Source organism: Cucumis sativus, chromosome 5 (genome assembly GCF_000004075.3).
Source record: "Cucumis sativus cultivar 9930 chromosome 5, Cucumber_9930_V3, whole genome shotgun sequence".
In the NCBI taxonomy this organism is placed as follows: Eukaryota; Viridiplantae; Streptophyta; class Magnoliopsida; order Cucurbitales; family Cucurbitaceae; genus Cucumis; species Cucumis sativus.
This window is the reverse complement of record NC_026659.2, coordinates 23,088,847-23,113,061: the sequence shown is the minus strand read 5'-3', so window position 1 is coordinate 23,113,061 and position 24,215 is coordinate 23,088,847. Positions and strand designations below refer to the sequence as shown.

Here is a 24,215-nt window from a genome sequence, read left to right as displayed (position 1 = left end):
CTCCACCACCTAATCCCTCTTACCTTGAGAATTTATTTTGAAGAAAAAATAATAACTCACTCTTTGTTTGGAGTTAGTTAGATTTAGTTTCAGTTGATGATTAAATTTAGTATTTGAAATAACCCAAATCATCTTATTATTCCCCAACTCTAAAGGGGTGTTTGTTTCAAGAGTTGAGATGTTCGTCAACCAACTTTCGGACACCACCTCTGATGACCAACACCAATCAATCTCCGACCACCACTTTCGATGACTTCATTAACACATTTGTTAACCTTTGATCGACACCAGTTAACCATAAATTTTTTTAATAAAATCACATTTCGTATGAACGATAAACCTTTGTCTTTTTATTTTAAGTAGTTTTTATATATAAAAAAAATTGGTTATTGAAAAACATTTTTTTCAAGTGATTTCGAAATTAAAATAATAGTTTTCTAAATACACTTTATCATTCGTTTTTTTCATTTTATGTTATAATTATTAGATTATCCTTTTAAAATTATCTTTTCTATTATTTTCTATTAAGTTAGGCAATATGTGTAAAAAACTCTAGTTTAATTTAATAACATTTTTATGTTATGTTATTTTATTTTTGTTGGTCTTTTTAACCATTATTTAAACTTAAAGATTGAAACAAGGGAAAAAATTTAGCGACCATATAAAAATTAAAGTTCAAGCTTTATGATATTTTTAGACAATTTTTTATGGATGAAAAAAGAAATTGAAACAGATTATAAATATAGCAAAAAGACTTAAATAGACTATATAGAATTGGATAGATTTTGTTAATAGTTTTAATTTCTTTTTTTCTCATATATAATTTGGTAAAAGAAATTATAATTTTTTAGTAATTGAATTCAAAATTAAAATATTGTTTTATTTCAATTTGAGGTTAGCAATACTATGATTAGAAAAAAAATGCATGATCTTTTTCAAATCAGTTAAAGTGAGAGAAATCTAGAAAAATTTATTTCAAAACCTAATAAAATCAAAATGTCAAAGTATTAAACAAAATTAACTATGAAAAAATGTAGAGTAAAAATAATTATTTTCAGAATAATAGTAATGATAAATAAAAATGATATTGAAAAAGAAAGAAAATGAAAATTGATACTATAATTACTTTTAGTCACAACATAAACCGTTAAAATACATACTAAAATAATAATCAGTCCAAAGACAAATAAACGCCTAACGCCTATGACTCAAATATCCCTTACAAACCAAAGACCGGCCCGCTTAAGCACTAAGGCCCAAAGTCCCTCTATGTTTACTTCCTTCTTTTTTTCTTCTTCTTCTTCTTCACTTGTGTTTTTCAACTTTCTTAAATAACATTATTTATATTTATATTTCAATTCTCATGTCCTAAAATGGAAAATTAAATTTCCCAAACATTAAATATCCCTAACCCTTCATATTAATATTGAACTAAGGAGTATATTTCACTCAACTTTTGTTCCTTTAAATTTTTATTTATGGCTCCCTTGGTTTAAGATTTTATACATGCTTTCAAATTTTAGTAATTCTAATTAAATTTTATCCATTAATATATTTATTCAACATTAATTATAAACTACTACTTAATCATGTTTAGAATTAATTAAATTCAGTAATTTAAAATTTAATTAAATCTTATGTTTTTTATAAAATAATATATTATATAAAAAGTGAAAAATGAGATAAATATGATATTTATAAAGAATACTAAAAAAAAAGGCTTTATAAATAGGATATGTGTTGATGGCAAAAATGAAGTAATGTAAATTTAACACAATAAATAATTAGTTGGTCATAAAGAATCAATAATGATCATTTGTTTATAGTAGAGGATCTAATTAAAATTAGTCTCAATAAATAATTGTCTGCTTGTTAAAAACAAAATAAAAGAGACAATTATCATCATTGTTGAAAAATAAATTTTTGTACTTCCTAAATTTAACTCCTCTTAGATTACTGATTAAATTTGTTTAAGATATTGTTAGTTAATTAATTAGGTATAGAAATAATTGCATTCCTTTAATAAAATTTAAATGTAAAATTTAGTCAAAGGCAAATATTTCAACATAATATTATTATTGATTTATTAAAATTAATATTAGTTAATTAACTATATTCCAAATGATCATGTGAAAATGGAAAACTCACACTCCTCCAAAGAAAATAAAAAGCTTTTATAGAAATAAGGATGTCGAAAATAGTTTATTATCAAACCATGAATGAAAACCTATAAAACGTACATGAATTAATACTCCATATTTTTTACTCGGAGAATATACTTTATGATCATATAGATACTTCAAACTTATATTCTTATATTAACGACATATAGATAAAAATAAAAGACATTTTCAAATAAACAAAAAGTATTTATAAAGTATAGTAAAATTTTAAATTATATCAAATCATAAATATAGATAGAATGGAAAATTTTAGTATATTTTGAAAACATTTTAAACAATTTTGGATTTGCAATCCTTTTTCAAAACAAATAATGGAGGCTAACATTTTGATATGAGTTGTAGTTTATATGAAAATTTTATTTTCTGCAATATGAAACCTAATCAATACGGAACTCCACTTTCTCGAAGATCATATTGCCCTACAAAGTCAAATAAGAATTCTAATACACAAAGTTTTCTAATCATTCAACATATTTCAAATAGGTTTATTTAATTTTCAATTTGTGCCTAATAGGTATTGTAGACACATTTCCTACAATCAACGGAACTTATCTTTACAAAATATTGGATTTTATGTTAATATATAATTTAAGGTTTGATTTTATATCCAATAGGTTGGTACCATTTAAATATGTTAGAATAATTCAAAACCCTTTATACACAAATATTAAAAGTTCTTTTCTTTTTTTACTTATTCAATATAATATAAAAAAAAATAGAAGTTTAAGTAGATATAGCAAAATCTATCAAGTTTAACACTGATAGACCATCTTGTAAATATTGGTGTATCAGTGATAGACTGTAAGTTTATCAATAATACAAGTCTATCACTTATATATTTTGCTATATTTGTAATTATTTTATATGTCGATATATACTTTATTACTACTCTTAAAATTGCGACCAATAATAATTGCCCTAATACTTAATTGTTATACACTTAGTAATTATTTCTATATTAGCAAAAACAAATTTTTTATGTTCGGTGGGTAACCATTTAGTTTTCTTTTAATTTTTAAAAGTTAAATCTATAAACACACGTTTAATCTTTAAAATTTCTTTTTATTCTCTATTTTTTACCATTGTTTTCAAAAGTCAAACAAAGGTTAAAGACTAAAAACAATAGCTTTTAAAATCTTGTGTTTGTTTTTTAAATTTGATTTAGAACTAAAATATTTTAATAAAGAAACATGTTTGATGATACTAAATTTCTGTCAAAAGAAAACGAACATAAACTTCACATGGTAACACAACTGTAAATTTCTAATTTAGGGAAGAAAGAAACATATTTTTGATCATGCCAAATTTTGTCCAAGAGAAAATGTACTTCTTCACGTGGTAACAACGATAAATTTATAATTAGAGAAAAAATAACCTGCAAACAAAAAAAAAAATGACTTTGATGTTTAAGTAAGTAAGAGAATCATATAGTAAAAGAAAGAAGAAACTTTTTGTTACCTTTGTTCGTGCTCATACTACTTATATATTTATAGAGTTTTTCGCTTGACCTCTCTGTCTCAATCCTTTTTAAAGTGGGATCCCATATCCGTTATTGACTTGGGATTTCTTTAGGATGTTTTTTGGTCTTTGTCTTGGCTTGTATTGGGGCTAAGAACACGAAAGTGTGGACTTCTTTGAACTTCATATGCATCTCGGTTTGGGATGGGCTAAGTAGGACTACGAGGTCTTTCATTAGATTCAACCTCAACTTGGAGCAGAGGTAGACCAAAGTAGTATGGGCTCAACCCATATCACTTTCCTTTTCATCTAAAACTTAGCCTTCTTATTGTAGTATAAAAATATTCATTTTGTCCATTAGTCTAAACTAACTCGTAACAATGTTAATCATGATGTAAAAAAAAAAAAAAAATAGACGTAATTTGAAGAGTAAACTAAAAACTCTATCTACTAAAGAATTTGTTAGATAGATTAAAATTATAAATTAACCAAAACTTTATTAACAAAAAGCCTCCAACCAAACCAATTTGTAGTTGATTATCTGTAGTTAGTAAAACAGATAAAGTTATGATAATAGACATGATATTTTGTGATTTTTTAAGAATCAAATTGACGAATGAAAAATAAGAAAGGAACTTGTTCACCAACTTCTTACTTTAATTTCCAAAGTCAATCCACATAACTATATAGTAATAATAATAAACTATATTGAGTTCACATCACCACTTGGTTGCCATGTGATGATAGGTCCTACCATATTATTATTATTTCTTTTCTTCTTTCCCCGTAATACTATGTATACATAAGAAATGTTTAAATCATATTACACCATGATGGGAAATACAGAGTATTAAAAGTTAATAATCTTTTTTTTATTATCGATAGGTTGTCTGCATCAACATTTTGTTGACTTATTTGAATATTAAAATTATGTTAGGTGTATTGGAGAAGTGTCCATGAATAGGAAGATTCATGGAAGAGTTTTATTGATAGAAGGTTGATGACAACTTTTGTAGAGTTGATAGATTCAATATTTAAGAAAAACATTGATAAATGAATAATTAAGTATCATTTCAGTCAAATAAATTAACTAAAACCCAACACTTATAAGTTTAGAAACAAGAAGTGAGGCTTCTTTTTTTTTGTTTTTTGAAGGTTAGAAGATAACCTTGAAAAAGAAGAGGAAGAACATCACATCCCATATCTATGTAATATGTAATATGTAATATGTAATATGTTAGACTTCAAAAACCGGGGGCTCAGTTTTTATTATAAACAATTAATTACAAATATCCAAACCCCCAATTTAATTTCCATGCCTTTCAGCCGCCGACCTCTCATTTCTTAACCATGTCTCTCGCCGTCGCTTTCTCCGCCCTCTTCCTTCTCTTCTTCCCATCTCCGGCCGCAGCCCAGTCTCCGAAACCCACCAATTTCTCTGCCTTCTCTATCTCCCAATCTCCATGGCGACCCTCCCACAATCTCCTTCTCCTCTCCCCCAACTCCCTTTTCGCCGCCGGCTTCCGCCCACTACCCAACAACTCCAATCTCTTCATCTTCTCCGTTTGGTACTTCAACATCTCAACAGACAATATCGTCTGGTCCGCCAACCGTCTTCATCCCGTCACCCGTTCAGCGGCTCTGGTCATCACAGCCACCGGCCAGCTCCGTCTCAACGACGCCTCCGGTCGCAATCTCTGGCCTTCCAACAATGTCTCTGCCAATTCAAATTCGACCCGATTAATCCTTCGCGACGATGGTGATTTGATTTACGGAACATGGGAAAGCTTCCAATTCCCCACCAATACTATCTTGCCTAATCAGACATTGAATGGAACCACCATCATCTCTAACAACGGCAAATATTCGTTTGTGAATTCTGTTAATTTGACGTTTGGAACAGAGAGGTATTGGTGGACTGATAACCCTTTCAAGAATTTCGAAAATACAGGTCAAATCAACAGAGATAATCAAAACCCAATTTACCCTACTGATTTTAATTCGACCCGGCTCCGGAAATTGGTTGTTGACGATGATGGGAACCTCAAGATTTTGAGCTTCAACCCCAATTCTCCGAGGTGGGATATGGTTTGGCAAGCACATGTAGAGTTGTGTCAAATCTTTCGTACTTGCGGCCCAAATTCTGTCTGTATGAGTAGTGGCAGTTACAATTCCACTTACTGTGTCTGTGCTCCTGGATTCAGCCCCGATCCTCGCGGTGGAGCACGTCAAGGATGCAACCGGAAACTCAACGTATCGAACAAATCCAAATTTCTACAACTGGATTTTGTGAATTTTAGAGGTGGGGCTAATCAAATCTTCATGGAAACCCCAAATATTTCAGTCTGTCAAGCGAATTGTTTGAAGAATTCGAGCTGTGTGGGCTATACATTCAGTTTCGAGGGCAACGACCAGTGTGTGCTTCAGCTAGACATTTTGTCGAACGGGTTCTGGTCGCCTGGGATGAAGACGGCTGCCTTTGTGAAGGTCGATAATTCGGAAACAGATCAGTCAAATTTCACCGGAATGATGTACAAACTCCAAACCACATGTCCAGTTCACATCAGTCTCCGGCCACCACCGGATAATAAAGACAATACCACCAGGAACATATGGATAATCGTCACCATATTCATAGCCGAACTAATCTCCGGGGCGGTTTTCTTCTGTGCATTCTTGAAGAGATTTATCAAATACAGAGACATGGCTCGCACGCTTGGTTTCGAATCACTACCCGCCGGTGGACCGAAGCGGTTCAGCTACGACGAGCTGAAGATTGCCACCAACGACTTCTCAAATCCCGTTGGAAAAGGTGGATTCGGCGAAGTCTTCAAAGGGGAATTGCCGGACAAACGTGTTATCGCCGTGAAATGCCTGAAAAACGTCTCTGGCGGCGATGGGGACTTTTGGGCGGAAGTCACCGTTATCGCCAGAATGCACCATCTCAACTTGCTCAGATTGTGGGGATTCTGTGCCGAAAAGGGTCAAAGAATGTTAGTCTACGAGTACATCCCCAATGGATCTCTCGACAAATTCCTCTTCGTCAAATCTTCGTTCTCTGATTCGATAGAGATAGATGGAGAAAACCCATTGCTGGATTGGGGAATCCGTTATAGAATCGCCATTGGAGTTGCAAGAGCAATCGCGTACTTGCACGAGGAATGCCTGGAATGGGTATTGCATCGAGACATAAAGCCCGAAAATATCCTTCTAGACAACGATTTCTGCCCGAAACTAGCGGATTTTGGGTTGTCGAAACTAAAGGAAAACGACGGAACAGCGGTGAGTATGTCTCGGATCAGAGGCACCCCCGGTTATGTGGCACCGGAGCTAGTAAAATTGGGTTCAAATTCAATCACGCCGAAAGCAGATGTGTATAGTTTCGGAATGGTGCTGCTGGAGATTATCAGTGGGACCAGGAATTTCGATACAAAAGAAGGATCGACAGTTGAGAGCGCGTTTTGGTACTTTCCGAGCTGGGCATTCGAAAAAGCGTTTGTGGAAGAGAAGATTGAAGAAGTTTTAGACAGCCGGATCAGGAATGAGTACGATAGTGGAGGCCATTTTGCGATTGTTAACCGTATGGTGCAAACGGCAATGTGGTGCCTTCAGAGCCAGCCGGAGATGAGACCATCGATGGGGAAAGTGGTGAAGATGTTGGAAGGGAAGTTGGAGATTCCAAACCCAGAAAAGCCCTCCATTTACTTTCTCTCAGAAGGACAGGAAGGTCCTAAACATCAAATAGCCATGGTGGTCGATTCTGTAGATTCCATGGATTCTGACTTTCCTCCAGCTGAATACAGCTCAACTAGTCTAAGTTTCGGGTAACTTTTCCCCCATCTCAATCTTTTGACCTTTAACATTCTTTTTTCTTAAAATGTTTAGAATCCATAATCTAATTTTTTTGTAATCAAGCTTATTGTCACTGTCACACTGTATATGGAAATATTCTTACTTTCATTTTAAAACTTTAAAAACAAGTTTGAAATATCTTTTAAATTTGAAATGCATATTTTTAACAATATTTTCCTTTAGGCTTTAAATCACTTTGTTGAGTCTTTGATGTAATCTTTTAATTTTGAGACTTGTACTTTTACTCCAAGTTTATGTCTTATTTGGTTGTTTGTTGAAAATTTCTTTTTGGAAATGTTGAACTGATGAAAGAAAATTTGAAAGTATCTACAAAAGAAGAGAAAACAAAACAAAGAGGATATTTTGCCAGGGTTGTCAAGGAAAAATCCAAAACCCATGAGAATGCCCAAGCTCCAGGGTATTGGGATATACATGTGCCTCCCAAAGGAAAAAAAAAAAAAATTAACATTCCAATAAGGACAATCAATTATGCCGGTAGAAACACATCAATCAACAAATAACTATGTTGCACTCGATTTGACATCCTACAACCTTGAGTATCATCATTGTTACTTGTAATCGGAGGTGAGTATTAAACGTGAAGTTTATAAATAGCTTCATTCGATGACTTTCAAAAGTAGATCGTAAGTAATCTTCAAAAGAGAGTCGTGACCTTACCTTTTATGTGCTTAACTGAATTAGACACTATTTACTGTAATTTATACATCATAGTGTGGTAGGTTCCACATCACACCTGTATAAGAATCTCTAACACAATTCAACTCCACACATGACCATTAAATTCATTCAAAGTGAACAAATTTGAAGACAACTTGTATAGATATCATTGCTCAAATTTATCATCTCAAGCCTATAGTGAAATTGACCTTTGGTCTACTTCTAGTCTAATCTCACTTTCTAAGTTAGACTTGTGTGAGGATACTTTTTACAATTAAAAATTTATAACTGGTTTTTTTTAACCGTCTCTCACTTTCTTTTATAAAGAAGAATGATGATCAATAATAAAATTTGGAAAACTTAAAGAAGAAATGACAAAGTAGACAAAATATTTATCCTTCGTGACAATATCAAGTTTAATAGCATATCGTTTGTTTTTTTAAAAAATATTATTCTCAAGGAAACAAAAAAAAAAAAAAAAAGTTAAAACAAAGTATAAGATAGTGAGAAAATGGAGTTAGTTTTTCACATATTGTGGGAAAATAGGAGAGTATTGGTTAATATAATTCCCCAAATGGAGGGGAACTACACTTTCCACACTACCTCTCCTCTCTTACCCATTTATTTAGACCTACTCCATAACCTAAATCTCCCTCCAAATTAGGCACCTCACCAACCTTCACTCATTCTCCACAATTATATCTTTTTCACTTTGACCCTAACCACAACCCACTCCCATCATTCACACATAGTCCAAGATATTGACCTCTTACCCCTACTCCAATTCTCTTTTTGAAGGGAACTTTGTGTTTTCCCCCTTTCACGAATAATATCTTCAATTTTCCTTGTTGAGTTCTTATTAAACTTTCACATCAACAACACTGAAATATGAACCTTCAATTAAGACAATATACCCTAAACAGATTAGAGGAATATCAATTACAACATCGTCTATTATTATCCAAAAGATTTTTCCTTTTTCTTGGGTTTAGTATCTGCCATTTGTCTCCCTTTTCTCTCCATTTTTGCAAGTGGTAATGACAACAATAGCGAGAGAATATTATTTTAATAGATGTTGGTAATTGGCCATTATGTGAATGGAACATCGTTTATCATTCCATTTTTTTTTTTTCAATTTCCATGGTTTGGTCTATTGATATACCGTTGTTCTTAATTAGTTTTTTTCCTTTCATTTATGTATTCCGTACTCTTGTGTTAATTTTTGAGCGTCATTCTTTGCATATATTATTGACGAAATAGACATGATAAATATGGCTTCTACATATGGAAAAAAAAATTAAATTCTTTTCCACATAAAAAGAAAATTTACACATTTTTTAATTCTTTGGGAGAAGGGCTCATCGAATATAAAAAATAATAATTATAATTTATAAAAGAAAAAGAAAAAGAAGACCATGGTGTAATCTGAGTCATTGGATATTATGACGCGTGGTCATGATCTTGGCCTTCTCCTTTGCCCCTCACCATCAACAGCTCGTTTCCTTCCTCCCTTTTCTTCCCTTCTTCCTCTTTCTCTTCCTCCTTGCATTATCCTGCCATACACCTGAAGAATTAAACATAGCTTCTACTTTTTGCTCATTCTTTTCTGATGAATTCCAGTTCAAATCATCATATTTCTATTCTAACCTCAAAATTCTGAAGAAAACCTTTTCTTTAATACAACAATGTTTACCCACTAATGAATTGAATCTCCATAACTTTAGCAAAACATCTGTGCGAAGTGAGTCAACTTAAAAATTATAGCTACATCAGTGATTGTATGTATTGATTGTAAATGTAATAAATTCATGTGTAATTGAGAATTAAAACTCTAACTTATGTATAGTTTATTTCCAAGATTAAAATATATGTTCATAGTGCAATGAGCATGATTTAAAAACTTTCAATCCATTAGTCTAATTAAATTTCTAGAATAATTGTTCCTATTATTATTGTTGTCATTAACAACTTTTGTGTGAGGAGTGCAGTGTGTGTTAGACTCCTTCTACATCATAGATTCATAAATATATCTATATAAACTATATGTATATGTATAATATCTTAAACATGAAATAAAATATTTATTTTTAAAGAGTAAATAATATAAATGAGAAATGAGAAATAGAAAAATATATATATTAATTTTTAACCCTTTCACCTTAAAGGTGACATCAATTTAAATATACATAATAATAATAATAAAACAGCTCTATAAAAGAAAATTTTAACACTATTAAATTAATATTTAAATGTCAACATGAGTTGGCTCTACTGGCGGTTACATGTTCTTGTGTACAAGAGGTCTTGTGTTCAGATCTCAACCCCAGTATTTATTACAACAATACCTTTGAAAAAAAAAGTAAAATTTAAATTTTGATTTTACATATCACTTTTATTTTTGATTGGCTAAATTATCAGGAAAAGATATCCTTTTATACTTTGTAGTTTAATTAGGGTAAAAGTATATATATTGTAAAAGTATATATATATTTGAACATCATGTGTTAGTTGTGGTAAATGTTAGTGTTTTTGTTTAAAAAATAGAGTTAAGTTTTGTAAGTTTTCAAATTTACAATTACTGTGAATATATTTGAGCAAAATCCAATGGTTGGAAGTAAAGATGCTTCTAAATGGTCAAAATTAGTTGCATTAGTAGCACTCATACCTTAAAAGGAAAAAAAAAAGAAGTAACTATTTAATCTAATTTATCTCGCCTATTACTCCTCTTCTTATTGACCATTTAACCTTTTGTTTATCTCTATTAGAAAATTATCACATTTCAATTAAGGTAAATAGATTATAACAAAAAGAAAAATAATATTGAAAATACTTAAATATGTTTCATCATTTGTATTAATAGTCAAATACATTCTTTTGTATTCAGCACTATTATCAATTTTTATTTTGCAAATTTGTGAATTTTTTAAGATTTTATGCTTTAACTTAAAATTTTAGATTATATTTTGTTGTGAAAAGAATGATGTAAAAATTGGACAAATGAAAATATAGTATTCATGAAAAAAATAATATCCATATAATTTGTTCTAAAATTGGTACTTCTTTTTTGCAGTAAAAAAGACTTCAAAAAAAAAAATATAAAACTAAGAGCATTAATGCATCTTCTGAAGTATAGAGATATTTTTGAATTGAGTTATTAATTTTCGGGTTTAGTCATTTCAGTTTCAAAACTATGAAAAGTATCAAATCCACAACTGAATTGTCATCTCTAACTCAAACTGAGTTATAGACAAAACATTTAATTTAATATTTTAAAAACTAGTATTAACACATTTTTGTTTTGATTTATTCTTTTATTGTAACAATACTAAGTACATATGCCATCGTTCCTTATTTTACATTTAATCAAATAATTTATCTTATTTATTGAGTTGATCCCATTTAATTATTAAAAGCTACTTATATGCCAAACATTTGATTGAAAATAAAAATTTCTAAAAATTTTCTCCATCCCATAGGAGTATTAAAACCTCAAACCTCTAAATTAAAGACAAAGGTTATGATATACTCATTTAGTAGGCCTTTCCTCCCTACAGTAATAACTTTTTGACAACTATAACATTTTGTTTGAGAAAAAGAGAAAACTTATTTTCTAGACAAGAATCCTCAAAATATCACTATAACGATATGATACTATCTAATTTGAGATACGATCTTAGACCCATGACAATATATAGGTTTTAGAAAAGTATCTATAATCATGTATGATAGGAAGATAATAGAGAAGTATGGTTGTAAAAAAATTGATACAGACTAAAGGGAACATTATTGGGCTAAAATGTAGAGAAAAGAAAGCAGGACATTATTTGTATTTTTTGGGTCATTATTGATTACATTCTCCAATGGGATTAGGGTTGCCAATAATTTGTACAACCATGAAAATGTTTGAAACAATTATCATGTCTTGTCCCACAATAATTAGTCTCACTTCTTTATTATTGGTACCACAACAAGATCAAACCCCTCTACCAATTTATATATAAAATTTGTGGCAAAGTTACGTTTAAGGATAGTTTTTATCATTTAACTTATAATTTACTTTGCTACACTTCTGGTAAACAAAAAATATATCGTCCAATATTCTTTTTCGAATAAATATGCTAAAATCGTGTTTCTAATTCTGTTCTCAACCTTAAGTAAAATTTAAATTAAAGAGAACAAAATTTACATATTATAAATTTAAAGTTCATTTTTAGTAGGGTATACACTTATACACTTATATTGGTGATGAAATTTTGTTAAAATGATATTGTATACATATGTTGATAGTACAAGATATAAGAAATGTTCACTAAACGATGATATGAACGTCAATCTATATATCCAGGTCGATCTAGGATTTAAGAGATCAAAATAGAAAAATAATCTAATTTTTAGGGACCAAATTATTAAACATATATGAGTTATTAGTTTGGTTTTAAAAGCTTTCCAAAATGATCCTTATAGTATAATTAAAACTCTTAATATATTTCTACAAAACTACATACCAATTATTAAGAACAATAAAATTATAATTGAACAAAGAATCCTTGGCTAAAGAGATAAGTAATAATTTGTGGATTTTGAATAATGAGTGTAATTTAGGGTGATAACTCTCGTTTAAATGTGATTAAACCTTTAAAATACAAAATACATAAGACTGAATAATTGATTTTTAGTAGTATAATAATAATTGTATTGAGACCAATAAAGCATGGAAACTATAATACATAAATGCAAAAAGAAAAAAGAAAAAAAAAAAGGTAATTTAAGGAAGGAGCATTTATGGTAATCTAAAAAGAAAAAAAAGAAGAAAAGAATAGTTTAAATTTGATTGGGAATTTAGAAAATATATTTGTAATTGATTAGTTGTAATTTGGAAATGATAAAAATGATAATAAAGAGAGAACGGCGATGGCGTAAATTTCGGATATTTCGGCGAAACGAATTTATTTGTCATATCGGACCCCACACAATCCAACTCCCATCATTACACTCGGAAAATATAACGGAATCTCTACCGTCCAATCAACATTATCATCCAACGGCTCAAACCCCTTCATCTTTCCCGCCGTTTGCAGACTGTTTCCTTCCTTTTACTCTAATGGGCGCAATTGTTCGCAGCAGCTTCCAAAAACATTTCACCTTCCATTTTCTCACTTTCCCCTTTTCTTTTTTATATTTCCCCCTCTCTTTTTTCTTTTTTTTTATTTCTTATTATTATTGTTATTATTCAGTTTTCACTTTGTAGCCGCATACACAGTCTCTATATTGGCCTATTCCTCTTCTTCTCTCTCTGATTCCTCTTTTTTCCCCCAATTCACTTGAACAAATTTCCCATTATTCCAGTGTTTTTTTTTAATCGATTTCTCATCCACCCAGAACTTGAAATTCCTTCAGATTACATTTCAATATGGTGAGTCTTGATGTTTCCTCTGTTTTTATTATTCTTATTATTATTTTGCTGTTTTTGGGTGTTTCTTTTCATTGCGTTTCTTCTTAATTTCTTGTTTGTTTTGTTCAATCATATGAATTCGTTCCACCCAGATTGTTTCTCTTCTTTCTTAATCATTGAATGTTGTTTAATCATTTTGTTTCAGCATTTTTTGGGTATTATAAATATAATTCAGATTGTTCAGAGTATGGATTGTTTGCTATCTACTATACATGTTTGGTTGTTTTTTTTAGTTTCCTGTCTTATAATTTATTGTATGTGACTGATTTGAGAGTGTATTCTATCGTTAAATTTTACAAGGAGTTTTCATATCTTATGTCATGAATGGGTAATTTTGGCAAATTATACCTAATTTCTTTTTAGCTTTTTGATGATGATGCCTCAATTTGGTATTGTTTTGGTTTATGTTAGGATTCTCTAATGATTTGACAAATTAGTCTTATTCACAAGCAATCATCAAATGAATTGAATTGTTTTGATATGGATATTGCAGGCAGGATGCAAGATTTATTTGAAGAAAAGGAAAACAGATTGGCTTAATTCCCTTTTGCAAAGCAAATTTTTTGGTTCTTGTGTTCATCATCAAAACAATAGAAAAAATGAAAAGAATGTGTTTTGTATAGATTGTGGTATTGCTATCTGCAGGCATTGCCTGATATCTCATTGTGTTCATCGCCGGCTACAGATCTGTAAGTACGTTTATCAGTACGTCGTTCGTGTTCCCGACTTACAGGACCACCTTGATTGTTGCAATATTCAGGTATCCCTTTATTACCTCCTTAAAATTATCTAAACTTTTAATACTGAACTTGTCATGTTACCTGTTGCTGCTGGTTGTAAGTTGTGATCAAATCATACTTCTAGATGTTTAATCGCTCAAGTATGCTTCCATAAATGAAACAATCCTCGAAGGGAACGACTTTGAGAAAGCATTGAATTTAATCATGATAGAGATCTTTTTGTTGTTGTTGTTGGTGAATTATGGTAGTGTTTGAGACTAAAGTACTGAATGTTTGATTCACTAGACTTATAAGATAAATGGGGAGAAGGCTGTTCATTTGAGTCCTCGTCCACAATCGAAAGATTCGAAACCGTCAACAAAATTGAAGTTTGGAGGTACTTGTGAAGCTTGTGGGAGATACATACAAGACTTGCCTAATCGCTTCTGCTCGATCGCCTGCAAAGTAAACGAAATTCTTTCTTGTTTCGGTTTAAACTTGCATTTCCTCTCATTCATTTTCTTGCATGACTTGAACATGTCACATTGCTCAACTTGTCAGGTCTCTATGGTTCCAATGGAACTCAACAATCAATGCTGTAGATTCATGGATTCAGAGCCAAATCTTAAAGATATTCCATGGAAGGAAAACCATAATCTAGAAATCAATACAAGTGAAATGGAATCATCATCGATCTCAGTAGCTGAATCAACTGAAGAGATTAAAGCATGGCGAGTGAAGATGGTGTTGAATCCAAAGAAGCTTTTGCATAAAAGGAAAGGCATTCCACATCGATCGCCTCTGAAGTAATGCCTAAACACTAATCATGAAGATCTTCAATACCCTTTCTCTGTCAAACCCACATTTTTTCCATATATCCAAGTCCTATAAGAATACAAGTATAGATATATAATATAACATATATTTCATCTCATCTCTTGGTTTTTGGCTCTATACTGGATTAGTTATGTTTTGGTTCCATTTTTTTTTTTTTATGCCAATATTTTTGGAGATTGTATAGAAAAATGATAGATTTGCTTGTGGAAACAATAATCAAATAATTGACATTGTTATCTTATATTCTTTTGCTTAATCTAAACATTATGGTGCTATGCTGTTGCTAGAGCATGCTGTATTAAGACATTATGATTGACTTTGGCTCTTAACTTTATTTTTTACTTGAGAATGTTCCTCTTCATGTTCTATAAAAGTTAATCTTGTTTGTTCCCTTTTTGGGCCTCAAATTTCTCTCTCTGGCCCAATTTGATGTGTGGTTGTTGTTATTGGGGGCCCAATGTTTTTCCCACTTTACATAAAGGCAACAATCTTTCATTTTTGTCCTCAGGAGAATGTGGCAGACAAAAGGATGGCCACACTTTCAGACAAAAGGATTGGTCAATAAAATACAAAATGCAATGTCTTAAAGTTGATAACACAAATCAAAGTCTTCTTCAAATTCCTCCTTCAAGGATCATTCATTAAATCTTCTCACAAAGTCTTCCATAATTTTGAATGATTTTTTTTCTAGGGTAGAGGGTGTTTTAAGTAAATTAACAAAACATTTACCACATCCAGTTTGGATATCATAATATGTGAGTTATAATTATTATAAATTATAATAATTTGTTTAGGCTACAACACAAATTATTATAATAATATTCTAGTTAATCATGAGTTATAATAGTTAACAGTAATCAATAATCAACTCCTATAATTGACCCATTTAATTTTTTGTTGTGTTTATTTAAATAATTAAAAATGTATTTGTAATTTTAGAAAAAAATTAATCCAAATTTGAAAATAGTCGCAAATAAAGGATACATTTTGTTATATTTATAATTCTAAAAATAGAAAAGAGGGAAGAAGGAAATTGATGGGAGAAGAAGTGGTTTGGGGTAAGATGAAAATTTTGACATATTCATGGGGGTGATGAAAAGATTTTATTTGATATTTAATTAATAAACTATTTACATAATAATATTGTGGATGAATTAGAGAACGTGAACTGACTTCGAAGGAAGGAGTTTGGTGTATCCCAAAGGCAGGCTTAGGCTTAATTTAATTTCATTGAGACAAGAAGTAAATAGAAGGCTTTTCTGGAGGAGGAATTTCAAGCTTCCCTTCCAACATCTTCACCACTTTCCCCATCGACGGTCTCTTCTCCGGTTGGTTTTGAAGACACCACATCGCCGTTTCCACCATTCGATTAACAATACATACATTACCCCCCCTCTCGTATTCTTCCCTTATCCGACCGTCTAATATCTCCTTCATCTTCTCCTCCACGAACGCCTTCTCGAATGCCCATCCTGGAAAGTACCAATCTGCACTCTCCACTGTCCATCTCTTTATCTCAAAATTCCTTGTCCCGCTGATTATCTCCAGCAGCACCATCCCGAAACTGTACACATCTGCCTTCGTCGTTATTGAATTTGAACCCAATTTCACCAGCTCCGGTGCTACATATCCAGGCGTCCCTCTGATCCGAGACATACTCACTGTTGTCTCCTCGTTTTTCCTCAACTTCGACAACCCGAAATCTGATAACTTCGGGCAGAAATCGTTGTCTAGAAGGATGTTCTCTGGTTTTATGTCTCGATGCAACACCCATTCCAAGCATTCCTCGTGCAAGTACGCGATTGCTCTCGCTACTCCGATGGCGATTCGGTACCGTATGCTCCAATCCAGCGGTGACCTTTCTTCTTCCGTCTCTCTTTCCTCCTTCTCCGAATCGGAAGGTGAATGCTTCACAAACAGGAATTTGTCCAGCGATCCATTCGGGATATGTTCGTATACTAAAATTCTCTGACCCTTTTCTGCGCAGAATCCCCATAATCGAAGCAAGTTAAGATGGTGCATCCTCGCGATGATGGTGACCTCCGCCCAAAAGTCACGGTCACCTCCCGCGACGTTTTTCAAGCACTTGACGGCTACCACACGTTTGTCTGGCAGCTCCCCCTTGAAGACTTCGCCGAATCCCCCTCTTCCGATGCAGGTCGAGAAGTCGTTTGTGGCCGTCTTTAGCTCGGCATAATTGAACCGCTTTGGGCCGCCGGCGGGAAGTGATTCGAGACCAAGAGTGCGAGCCATGTCTCTGTATTTTACAAATCTCTTCAAGAATGCCCAGAAGAAAACTGCACCGGTAATTAGTTCGGCAACGAATATGGTACTGATTATCAATATGTTTCTGGTGGTGTTGTCTTTATTTACCGGTGGGGGCCGGAGGGTTATGCGAACTGGACATGTAGTTTGGAGTTTGTACATCATTCCGGTGAAATTTGAGCGATCTGTTTCCGAATTGTCGACCTTCACAAAGGCAGCTGCCTTCATCCCAGGAGACCACAACCCGTTCGACAAAATGTCTAGCTGAAGCACACACTGGGCGTGGGCGTTGCCGTTGCCGTCGAAGCTGAATGTATAGCCCACGCAGCTCGAATTCTTCAAGCAATCCGCTTGACAGACTGAAATATTTGGAGTTTGCAAAGAGATTTGTTTAACCCCGCCTCTGAAATTCACAAAATCCAGTTGAAGAAACTTGGGTTTGTTTGATACGTTGAGTTTCCGGTGGCATCCCTGCCGCGCTCCTCCTCGAGGATTGGGGCTGAATCCGGGTGCGCAGACACAATAAGTGGAATTGTAACTGCCACTACTCATACAGACAGAATTTGGGCCACAAGTATCTAAAATTTGACACAACTCTACATGTGCTTGCCAAACTACATCCCACCGAGGCCAATTGGGGTTGAAACTAAAAATCCTGAGGTTCCCATCATCATCAAGAACCAATTTCCGGAACCGGGTCGAGTTAAAATCAGAAGGGATAACTGGGATTTGATTGTTTATGATAATTTGACCATCAATTTGAAAATTCTGGAATGGATTTCCAGAGGACCAATAAGTCTCTGTACCAAACGTCAAATTAGCAGAGTTTACAAACGAATATTTGCCGTTGTTGGAGACGATTGAGGTTCCATTAAATGTATGATTAGGCAAGAAAGTATTGGTGGGGAATTGGAAGCTTTCCCATGTGCCGTAAATCAAGTCACCATCGTCGCGAAGGATTAATTGGGTCGAGTTTGAATGGGCTGAGACATTGTTGGAAGGCCAGAGGTTGCGACCGGAGGCGTCGTTGAGACGGAGCTGGCCGGTGGCTGTGATGACCAGAGCTGCTGAACGGTTGACCGGATGAAGACGGTTGGCGGACCAGACGACGTTGTCGGTTGAGATGTTGAAGTACCAAACGGAGAAGATGAAGAGATTGGAGTTGTTGGGTAGTGGGTGGAAGCCGGCGGCGAAAAGGGAGTTGGGGGAAAGGAGAGTGAGGTTCTGGGTGGGCCGCCATGGAGATTGGGAAATTGAGAAGGAGGAGAATTTGCGGGGGTTTGTTGTGGGTTGGGCGGAGGCCAGAGGTAAGAGGAGGAGGATGGAGAGAGGGGCGGCGTCGAAAAACATAGTTCCGTTGAGGTATGGCTGACGGGAACAATGGGAAGATTTGAAATATATGAAGAGAAGAATGAATGGGTGAATGGGGATGGAAGATGTTCCATTATTTCCTCAAATCAAACCAATTTGAAAGCAAATGAGACTAAGACTATGAACAGTGTGAAATTCAAAGTCGTCCACTTCCACTGCTGCTTTTTTTTTTTTATATATATATATAATTTATTATAAAAAATATATCTTCAGTAAAAAAATACTTAAAAACTTTTAAAAGTTTGAAAATAAATTTAAAATCATAATTTAACATATAAAGCATTTCGTAGACCAAAAAAGATATCACTTTAAATATATTTAACCAAAATCTAGAAGATTCAACCTCTTATAAATTTTAACATTATTCCTAAGTTTAATATAAAAATAAAATAAAATTGTGTCACTATAACTTCATTACATCACATTTCATTAATCTTGTAAACAACAATAATTTCATTTACCTATGACCACACGTACTATTATTCATCTTCACAGTAAATAAACTAGATAATGCATACTCAAATGCTTACTCAATTCAACTCAAATATTAAACTCAACCCAATTTTAAAAAATATGTAACTCAAATCCAAAAAAACATAAAAATTTAACCTAACCTAATTTAAAATAAAAACTAACACACCCTAGCTTAATTCTTACTATTTGGGTTGAGTAGTCCGTATTATTTGAACAACCTTAATTATTGTATTGTTAAAAAGATTTTTTTTTCTTGGAAAATCTTTATTTTCTCTATTGCAGTTGTTATATTTTAACCTCTCACTACATTTAAATTTCTATCTCAATTAAGAATAAAATAAAGTTAGTGAAGCACTACTTTTTTTTAGTTTTCAAAATTTTCTTTAGTGGGAAAATAGTCTTTATTAACTATACTTATGATTAGCAAACTATTGTTTAACCGACATTAATTTATACTATCAACTTCACATCAGGTATTCAATTCAGTGGTGGGTACAATTTTTTTTTATGATAAAGAGCCTTAATTTCAAGTTTCACTAAAAATATTAAAATGAGTCATGAAACTTTTTAAATATAAATTTAGTTCACAAACTTTCATTTTTGTGTCTTGTCAATCTCCTATCGACTTTAAGTCGTCTCTAATATGTTTTTGACATATACTATCATTTTAAAAAGTTAATCAATCTATTCTATAAAAAGATATTTAAAAAATTTGTGTGCAAAATAATTCTAACTTAGAACTATAAAAGCGGGATGAGAGTATCTTACCATTGTATACAAAATAGTTATTTTGATAATCAAAATGACTTAAGATTTTGTACTAATATAAACATGCAAAATTAAGTTAGAGAGAAGTCGAGTCTCTTGAGCTTATATTAAATTTGTCCCTATCGATCTTCTATCTATTAAAAAAGTAATTAAGAATATATTTAAAATTATTAGGCACTATTATCTTATTTTGAACAAAAGAGCTTAGGGCCTCAACTTCATGTAATAACAGCCGGGGAAAATGAGATCATCTTTTATTATATACTTTTAAGTAATGTAAAAGAAGAAAGTATTAATTTCATCTTCTTCTTATTCTTCTTTTTTTTCCCTTTGAAAAGGAAGAATGAATTTGTTTAGTACACAGATTACAATTTACGTTGTCAAAAATTTAATAGTTTTTAAGTATAAAATATAAAATCGTCAATGTTTCCTAACAAAACTCAACTCTATTATTTCTGTTCATCTTTATTAAAATTACATTACTTTTTAAGAATGTCAAAAAATTAATGCTTTTTAAGAAAAAGAATTGATTACGTACAAAATTTAGAATGTTATTTTGTTTTTGTTTATTCCAAGAGTCACGGCTATTTGAATAAAGTGTGAGGCAATAACGTTGAATGCTTATATATTAATATATTTAGATTGAGTGTCAATATAATTTTTTTTTTCTTTTATAATTTTGATTATTAATTTTAATTCTCTTAAAACATTTTTATAAAAGTATAAATTTACTCTCCTAGTTTCTATACTTTCAATTTACATGGAACAATTTAGTTTCTGGTTTTTACTATGAAACAATTTAGTCATTCTACTTTAAAGTTTATAATGATTTAGATTGAAATTAAGATTGACCTCACTAATACACTAATAAGGTCGTGTTTCATGTGGAGGAGTTTGGTTTGAAGGTCTCTCCTTCATCCTTCTTGAGTAGGATGGAGAGTCTATTGAGTCATGTACCCACCTAAAGGCTCTAAAAATTCAATTCTAATGCATATATCTTGGGTGGAGAATGGTGACATTAGTTTAGTTTGCATAACTCCATGGGGGTTCTCTACTCTTGTTGGGTGTGAGAGTCTATAATTGGTGCTTACAGTGATTAGGGACCTTTTTTTCTCTTCTTGCCAGGTTCGATGGTTAATATTTTTGCTATGATTGCTGAGTCAAATTGTTGTGAGCTTATTAACGCTTGTTATATGAGCCAAATTAGCTTGCTAGTGAGATTTTTTCTTTCATAGTTGATGTTCGAGTCTCCACATTTGTCTGGTGTGTCCCCCACCTTGCATATGCACTGTTGTTGATGGAAATTGGTTTGGGTATTGTTTTGTGGACCTTTCTTCTTTCTTCTTTCCCATTTAAAGAAGATAGTTGGGTTTGTTGTGGTTAAATGGTTCTTTTTTTATAGGAAAGAAAGTTGACTTTTATTAACTTGTATTTGTAAATAATGTTACCCTCAAGTTTACTTAGTGTATGTATATACATTGATGATTAGCACGGATACAGATATATTAAAAGAATTCAAAAAACCATAAAATTAAAGAATGTGAAGCTTTAAAATAAGCTTCACTCAACTTGATCATATACCTATATTAAGCATTAGCAAGAGTTTGTTTTGTTTTTTTTAATCTTCTACAAACTTGAAATATATGCAAAGTAAGGCAGTATACGTATTTATTTGCAAACAGAAATTCCAATACAACAATATGATATATAAAAACCCATGTTTTCTAAAGAAATAACAACATATTCACACTTGTGACATTCAAATTAATCTCAACCAATTCCATCACATCACTAATACTCTATAAACATTTTCATAAATTTCAAATATTGACAATATTGTCGAATCAATAATAACACATTCATCATGAGTGTTCAAACGACCTGATAAACTAAACTACTTAATCCAAATTGTAAAGATCAGATTCAGTTAATTTATATTTTGAATTGGATTATTGTATTCAAGTTTTTAAAAATTTGGGATTGTAACACTCTAGTCTAGGATTCTCAATCCAAATTATGTACCTGACAACCTCCCACATTCTCCGGTGCCTATGCAAGTTGTCCCTATACAAATGCATCCTAAGAAAATTTCAAATGATCACCCAACTTAGATTTAGAGTTACTATGATTACCAAAAAGAAAGAAAGAAGAAAGATATATATTGTAGATATAGATAGTAACTTTTAATCTTTTATAAGTATTTGTTTCATATCTCAAAGATGTCTTGTATTGGAACTAAACTTGAGTGTTACGGGTTGAGTAAGACACTCGAATTTTGGAATTGGTTTAAAGAAATACCTCCATCTCATCTCCTGTTGACCTATTGTCCAAATTTTTACTAATTTTTGGTGGCATCGGTTTCATAAACATTGTTCTTGTAATTGTAGCACTTCGTGATTCCCCCAAAATTAAGATACAATCAAACAACAATTTTGTTTTGTAAAATCAACCTTCTAATTAAACTTTTTTGAAATAATTACTTTTTCTATTTCATATCATTTGTTTCTAAAAATCCTCTCTCTTAATCCATTCATACCATGCAGACAAGATTCCGGCGATTTCTCACCGCCGTCAAAGAGAATTGTTCCGTCCGCTACGCCAAAATCGTTACAGCCAGTGGATATTCCGACGTCGATCTCATAGTCATCAAAGCCACCGCTCCAAATGACTCACCGTTGCCGGAAAAGTACGTTCAAGAGCTTCTCAAGATCTTCGCCTTCTCTCCTCCTTCCTATCGAGCCTTTTCACTCAGCTTCTCCCGTCGATTTCGAAAATCTCACTGTTGTGGAGTTCAACTCAAATGTCTCCTTCTCCTCCACAGATTGCTCCAATCACTCCCCGACAACGCTGAATTCCGATTACACCTACTCCGCAGCCGATCCAATGGCTCAATTTCTCTTTACCATTGCCATAGCCGACAAGACGAAGATTATGACACTTTCATCAGATCCTACGCTCGGTTCCTCGACGAAGCTCTGAATTCCGATTTGTCCTATTACACAAAAACACTAGATGATTCACATGTACACAACTCGATCGGAACAATTTCAAGCAGAATCAACGAAATTAACAGAGTAATTGAAACAACAACACAGATGCAAAACATAATCGACAGAGTAATCGATTGCAAACCGGTTGGGAGAACATCACAAAGCTTCGTAGTTCGATTAGCTATGAAGAACATAATCCGCGAGAGCTTCTATTGCTATCACTCTGTCTGTCGAGATCTCGACTCAATCGAAGACAGTCTTCTTCAACTACCGTACCGGAGTTCTGTAGCAGCAATCGGAATCTACAAGAAGGCCGCGATTCAAGCAAATCAACTCTCGGAGCTTTACGATTGGTGCAAATTGATGGAAGTGTGCAGCGCGTATGAATTCCCGGACATTAATCGAATACCGGAATCGAGGATTCAAGGCATAGAAGCAACGGTGAGGAGAATGTGGGAGGTGACGGAATCGTCATCATCGTCTACCAGCTCCGGAGCATCGGGAAGAAAGGGAGCGGTGGTGAGGAGTGAGTGGGAGAAATTTGAGAATGGAGTGAAACCGGCATTGATGGAATTGGAAGAAAGGAGTTGGGAGGATTTGCTTGAAGCTTCAGTTTCGTTTACAATGGAATGGAATTCGTTGAATTGGGAAAGTAACGGAGAGGGAGAAATAATTGAATTCATCAATACTTCTTCTCAACTAAATCCCTTCAATGCTTATTCATTCCACCAACATTCTTTAAGAATTAATACAACACCAAAATGAATGAGAATTCTAAATTTTAATACAAATAAATAAAAACCCACATGAAATTGTGTTTGAATTATAAATTTGATGTACACTTCCTATTGTCTTGTTTTCTTTTTTATTTTTTATAGTATGATTGTCCTTGAAATTCTTTTGGTTTGAGTTTAGTTTTAGCCACATACCCAAGTGGATCCAGTGTTTTTCAAAAAAATTCATGATGACAATGGCACACCTGTTTATAAAATGAAACTAAAGTACAGTACTCAACATGAATTTACTTTACCAAATCATCAATCAACTAGTAAGTTCAAACTTTTGGAACTAAAAGACAAGTTGCTAATCCTGGAAGTGGTGATGAAGCTTTTCAAACAAAATCTTAATTTCCTGGAAAATTTTACACTACAAAAGTAAAATAATAATA

General features: G+C 32.6%; 4 protein-coding genes across 4 annotated transcripts; 3 read left to right on the top strand and 1 right to left on the bottom strand.

The window, feature by feature from the left end:
* The first annotated feature begins 4,691 nt into the window (after window positions 1–4,691).
* Window positions 4,692–8,402, top strand: LOC101210681 (G-type lectin S-receptor-like serine/threonine-protein kinase SD2-2). Its single transcript, XM_004142776.3, has one exon. The coding sequence runs from the start codon at window positions 4,992–4,994 to the stop codon at window positions 7,467–7,469; it is 2,478 nt and encodes an 825-aa protein (XP_004142824.2). The 5' UTR covers window positions 4,692–4,991; the 3' UTR covers window positions 7,470–8,402.
* Window positions 8,403–13,303: 4,901 nt separating this feature from the next.
* On the top strand, window positions 13,304–15,485 carry LOC101210438. Its single transcript, XM_004142775.3, has 4 exons — window positions 13,304–13,584; window positions 14,117–14,383; window positions 14,649–14,807; window positions 14,904–15,485. The coding sequence occupies exons 1-4, from the start codon at window positions 13,582–13,584 to the stop codon at window positions 15,150–15,152; spliced, it is 678 nt and encodes a 225-aa protein (XP_004142823.1). The 5' UTR covers window positions 13,304–13,581; the 3' UTR covers window positions 15,153–15,485.
* Window positions 15,486–16,259: 774 nt separating this feature from the next.
* On the bottom strand, window positions 16,260–18,974 carry LOC101221701 (G-type lectin S-receptor-like serine/threonine-protein kinase At1g34300). Its single transcript, XM_004142814.3, has one exon. It carries the CDS (start codon window positions 18,792–18,794, stop codon window positions 16,407–16,409), a length of 2,388 nt encoding a protein of 795 aa, XP_004142862.2. The 5' UTR covers window positions 18,795–18,974; the 3' UTR covers window positions 16,260–16,406.
* A 3,620-nt stretch (window positions 18,975–22,594) lies between these two features.
* Window positions 22,595–23,812, top strand: LOC105435693 (putative clathrin assembly protein At1g03050). The gene has a single exon (XM_011657942.1). The coding sequence runs from the start codon at window positions 22,595–22,597 to the stop codon at window positions 23,810–23,812; it is 1,218 nt and encodes a 405-aa protein (XP_011656244.1).
* The last annotated feature ends 403 nt before the right edge of the window (window positions 23,813–24,215 follow it).

What these genes read in the sequence shown, in the direction of transcription:
- LOC105435693 (XM_011657942.1), top strand. Translation starts at nt 22,595, where the DNA reads ATGCAGACAAGATTCCGGCGATTTCTCACCGCCGTCAAAGAGAATTGT.
- LOC101210438 (XM_004142775.3), top strand. An exon ending in TTGATTGTTGCAATATTCAG is followed by an intron (nt 14,384 to 14,648) that starts GTATCCCTTTAT and finishes TTGATTCACTAG; the next exon opens with ACTTATAAGATAAATGGGGA. An exon ending in TCTGCTCGATCGCCTGCAAA is followed by an intron (nt 14,808 to 14,903) that starts GTAAACGAAATT and finishes TCAACTTGTCAG; the next exon opens with GTCTCTATGGTTCCAATGGA.
- LOC101210681 (XM_004142776.3), top strand. Translation starts at nt 4,992, where the DNA reads ATGTCTCTCGCCGTCGCTTTCTCCGCCCTCTTCCTTCTCTTCTTCCCA.
- LOC101221701 (XM_004142814.3), bottom strand. Translation starts at nt 18,794, where the DNA reads ATGTTTTTCGACGCCGCCCCTCTCTCCATCCTCCTCCTCTTACCTCTG.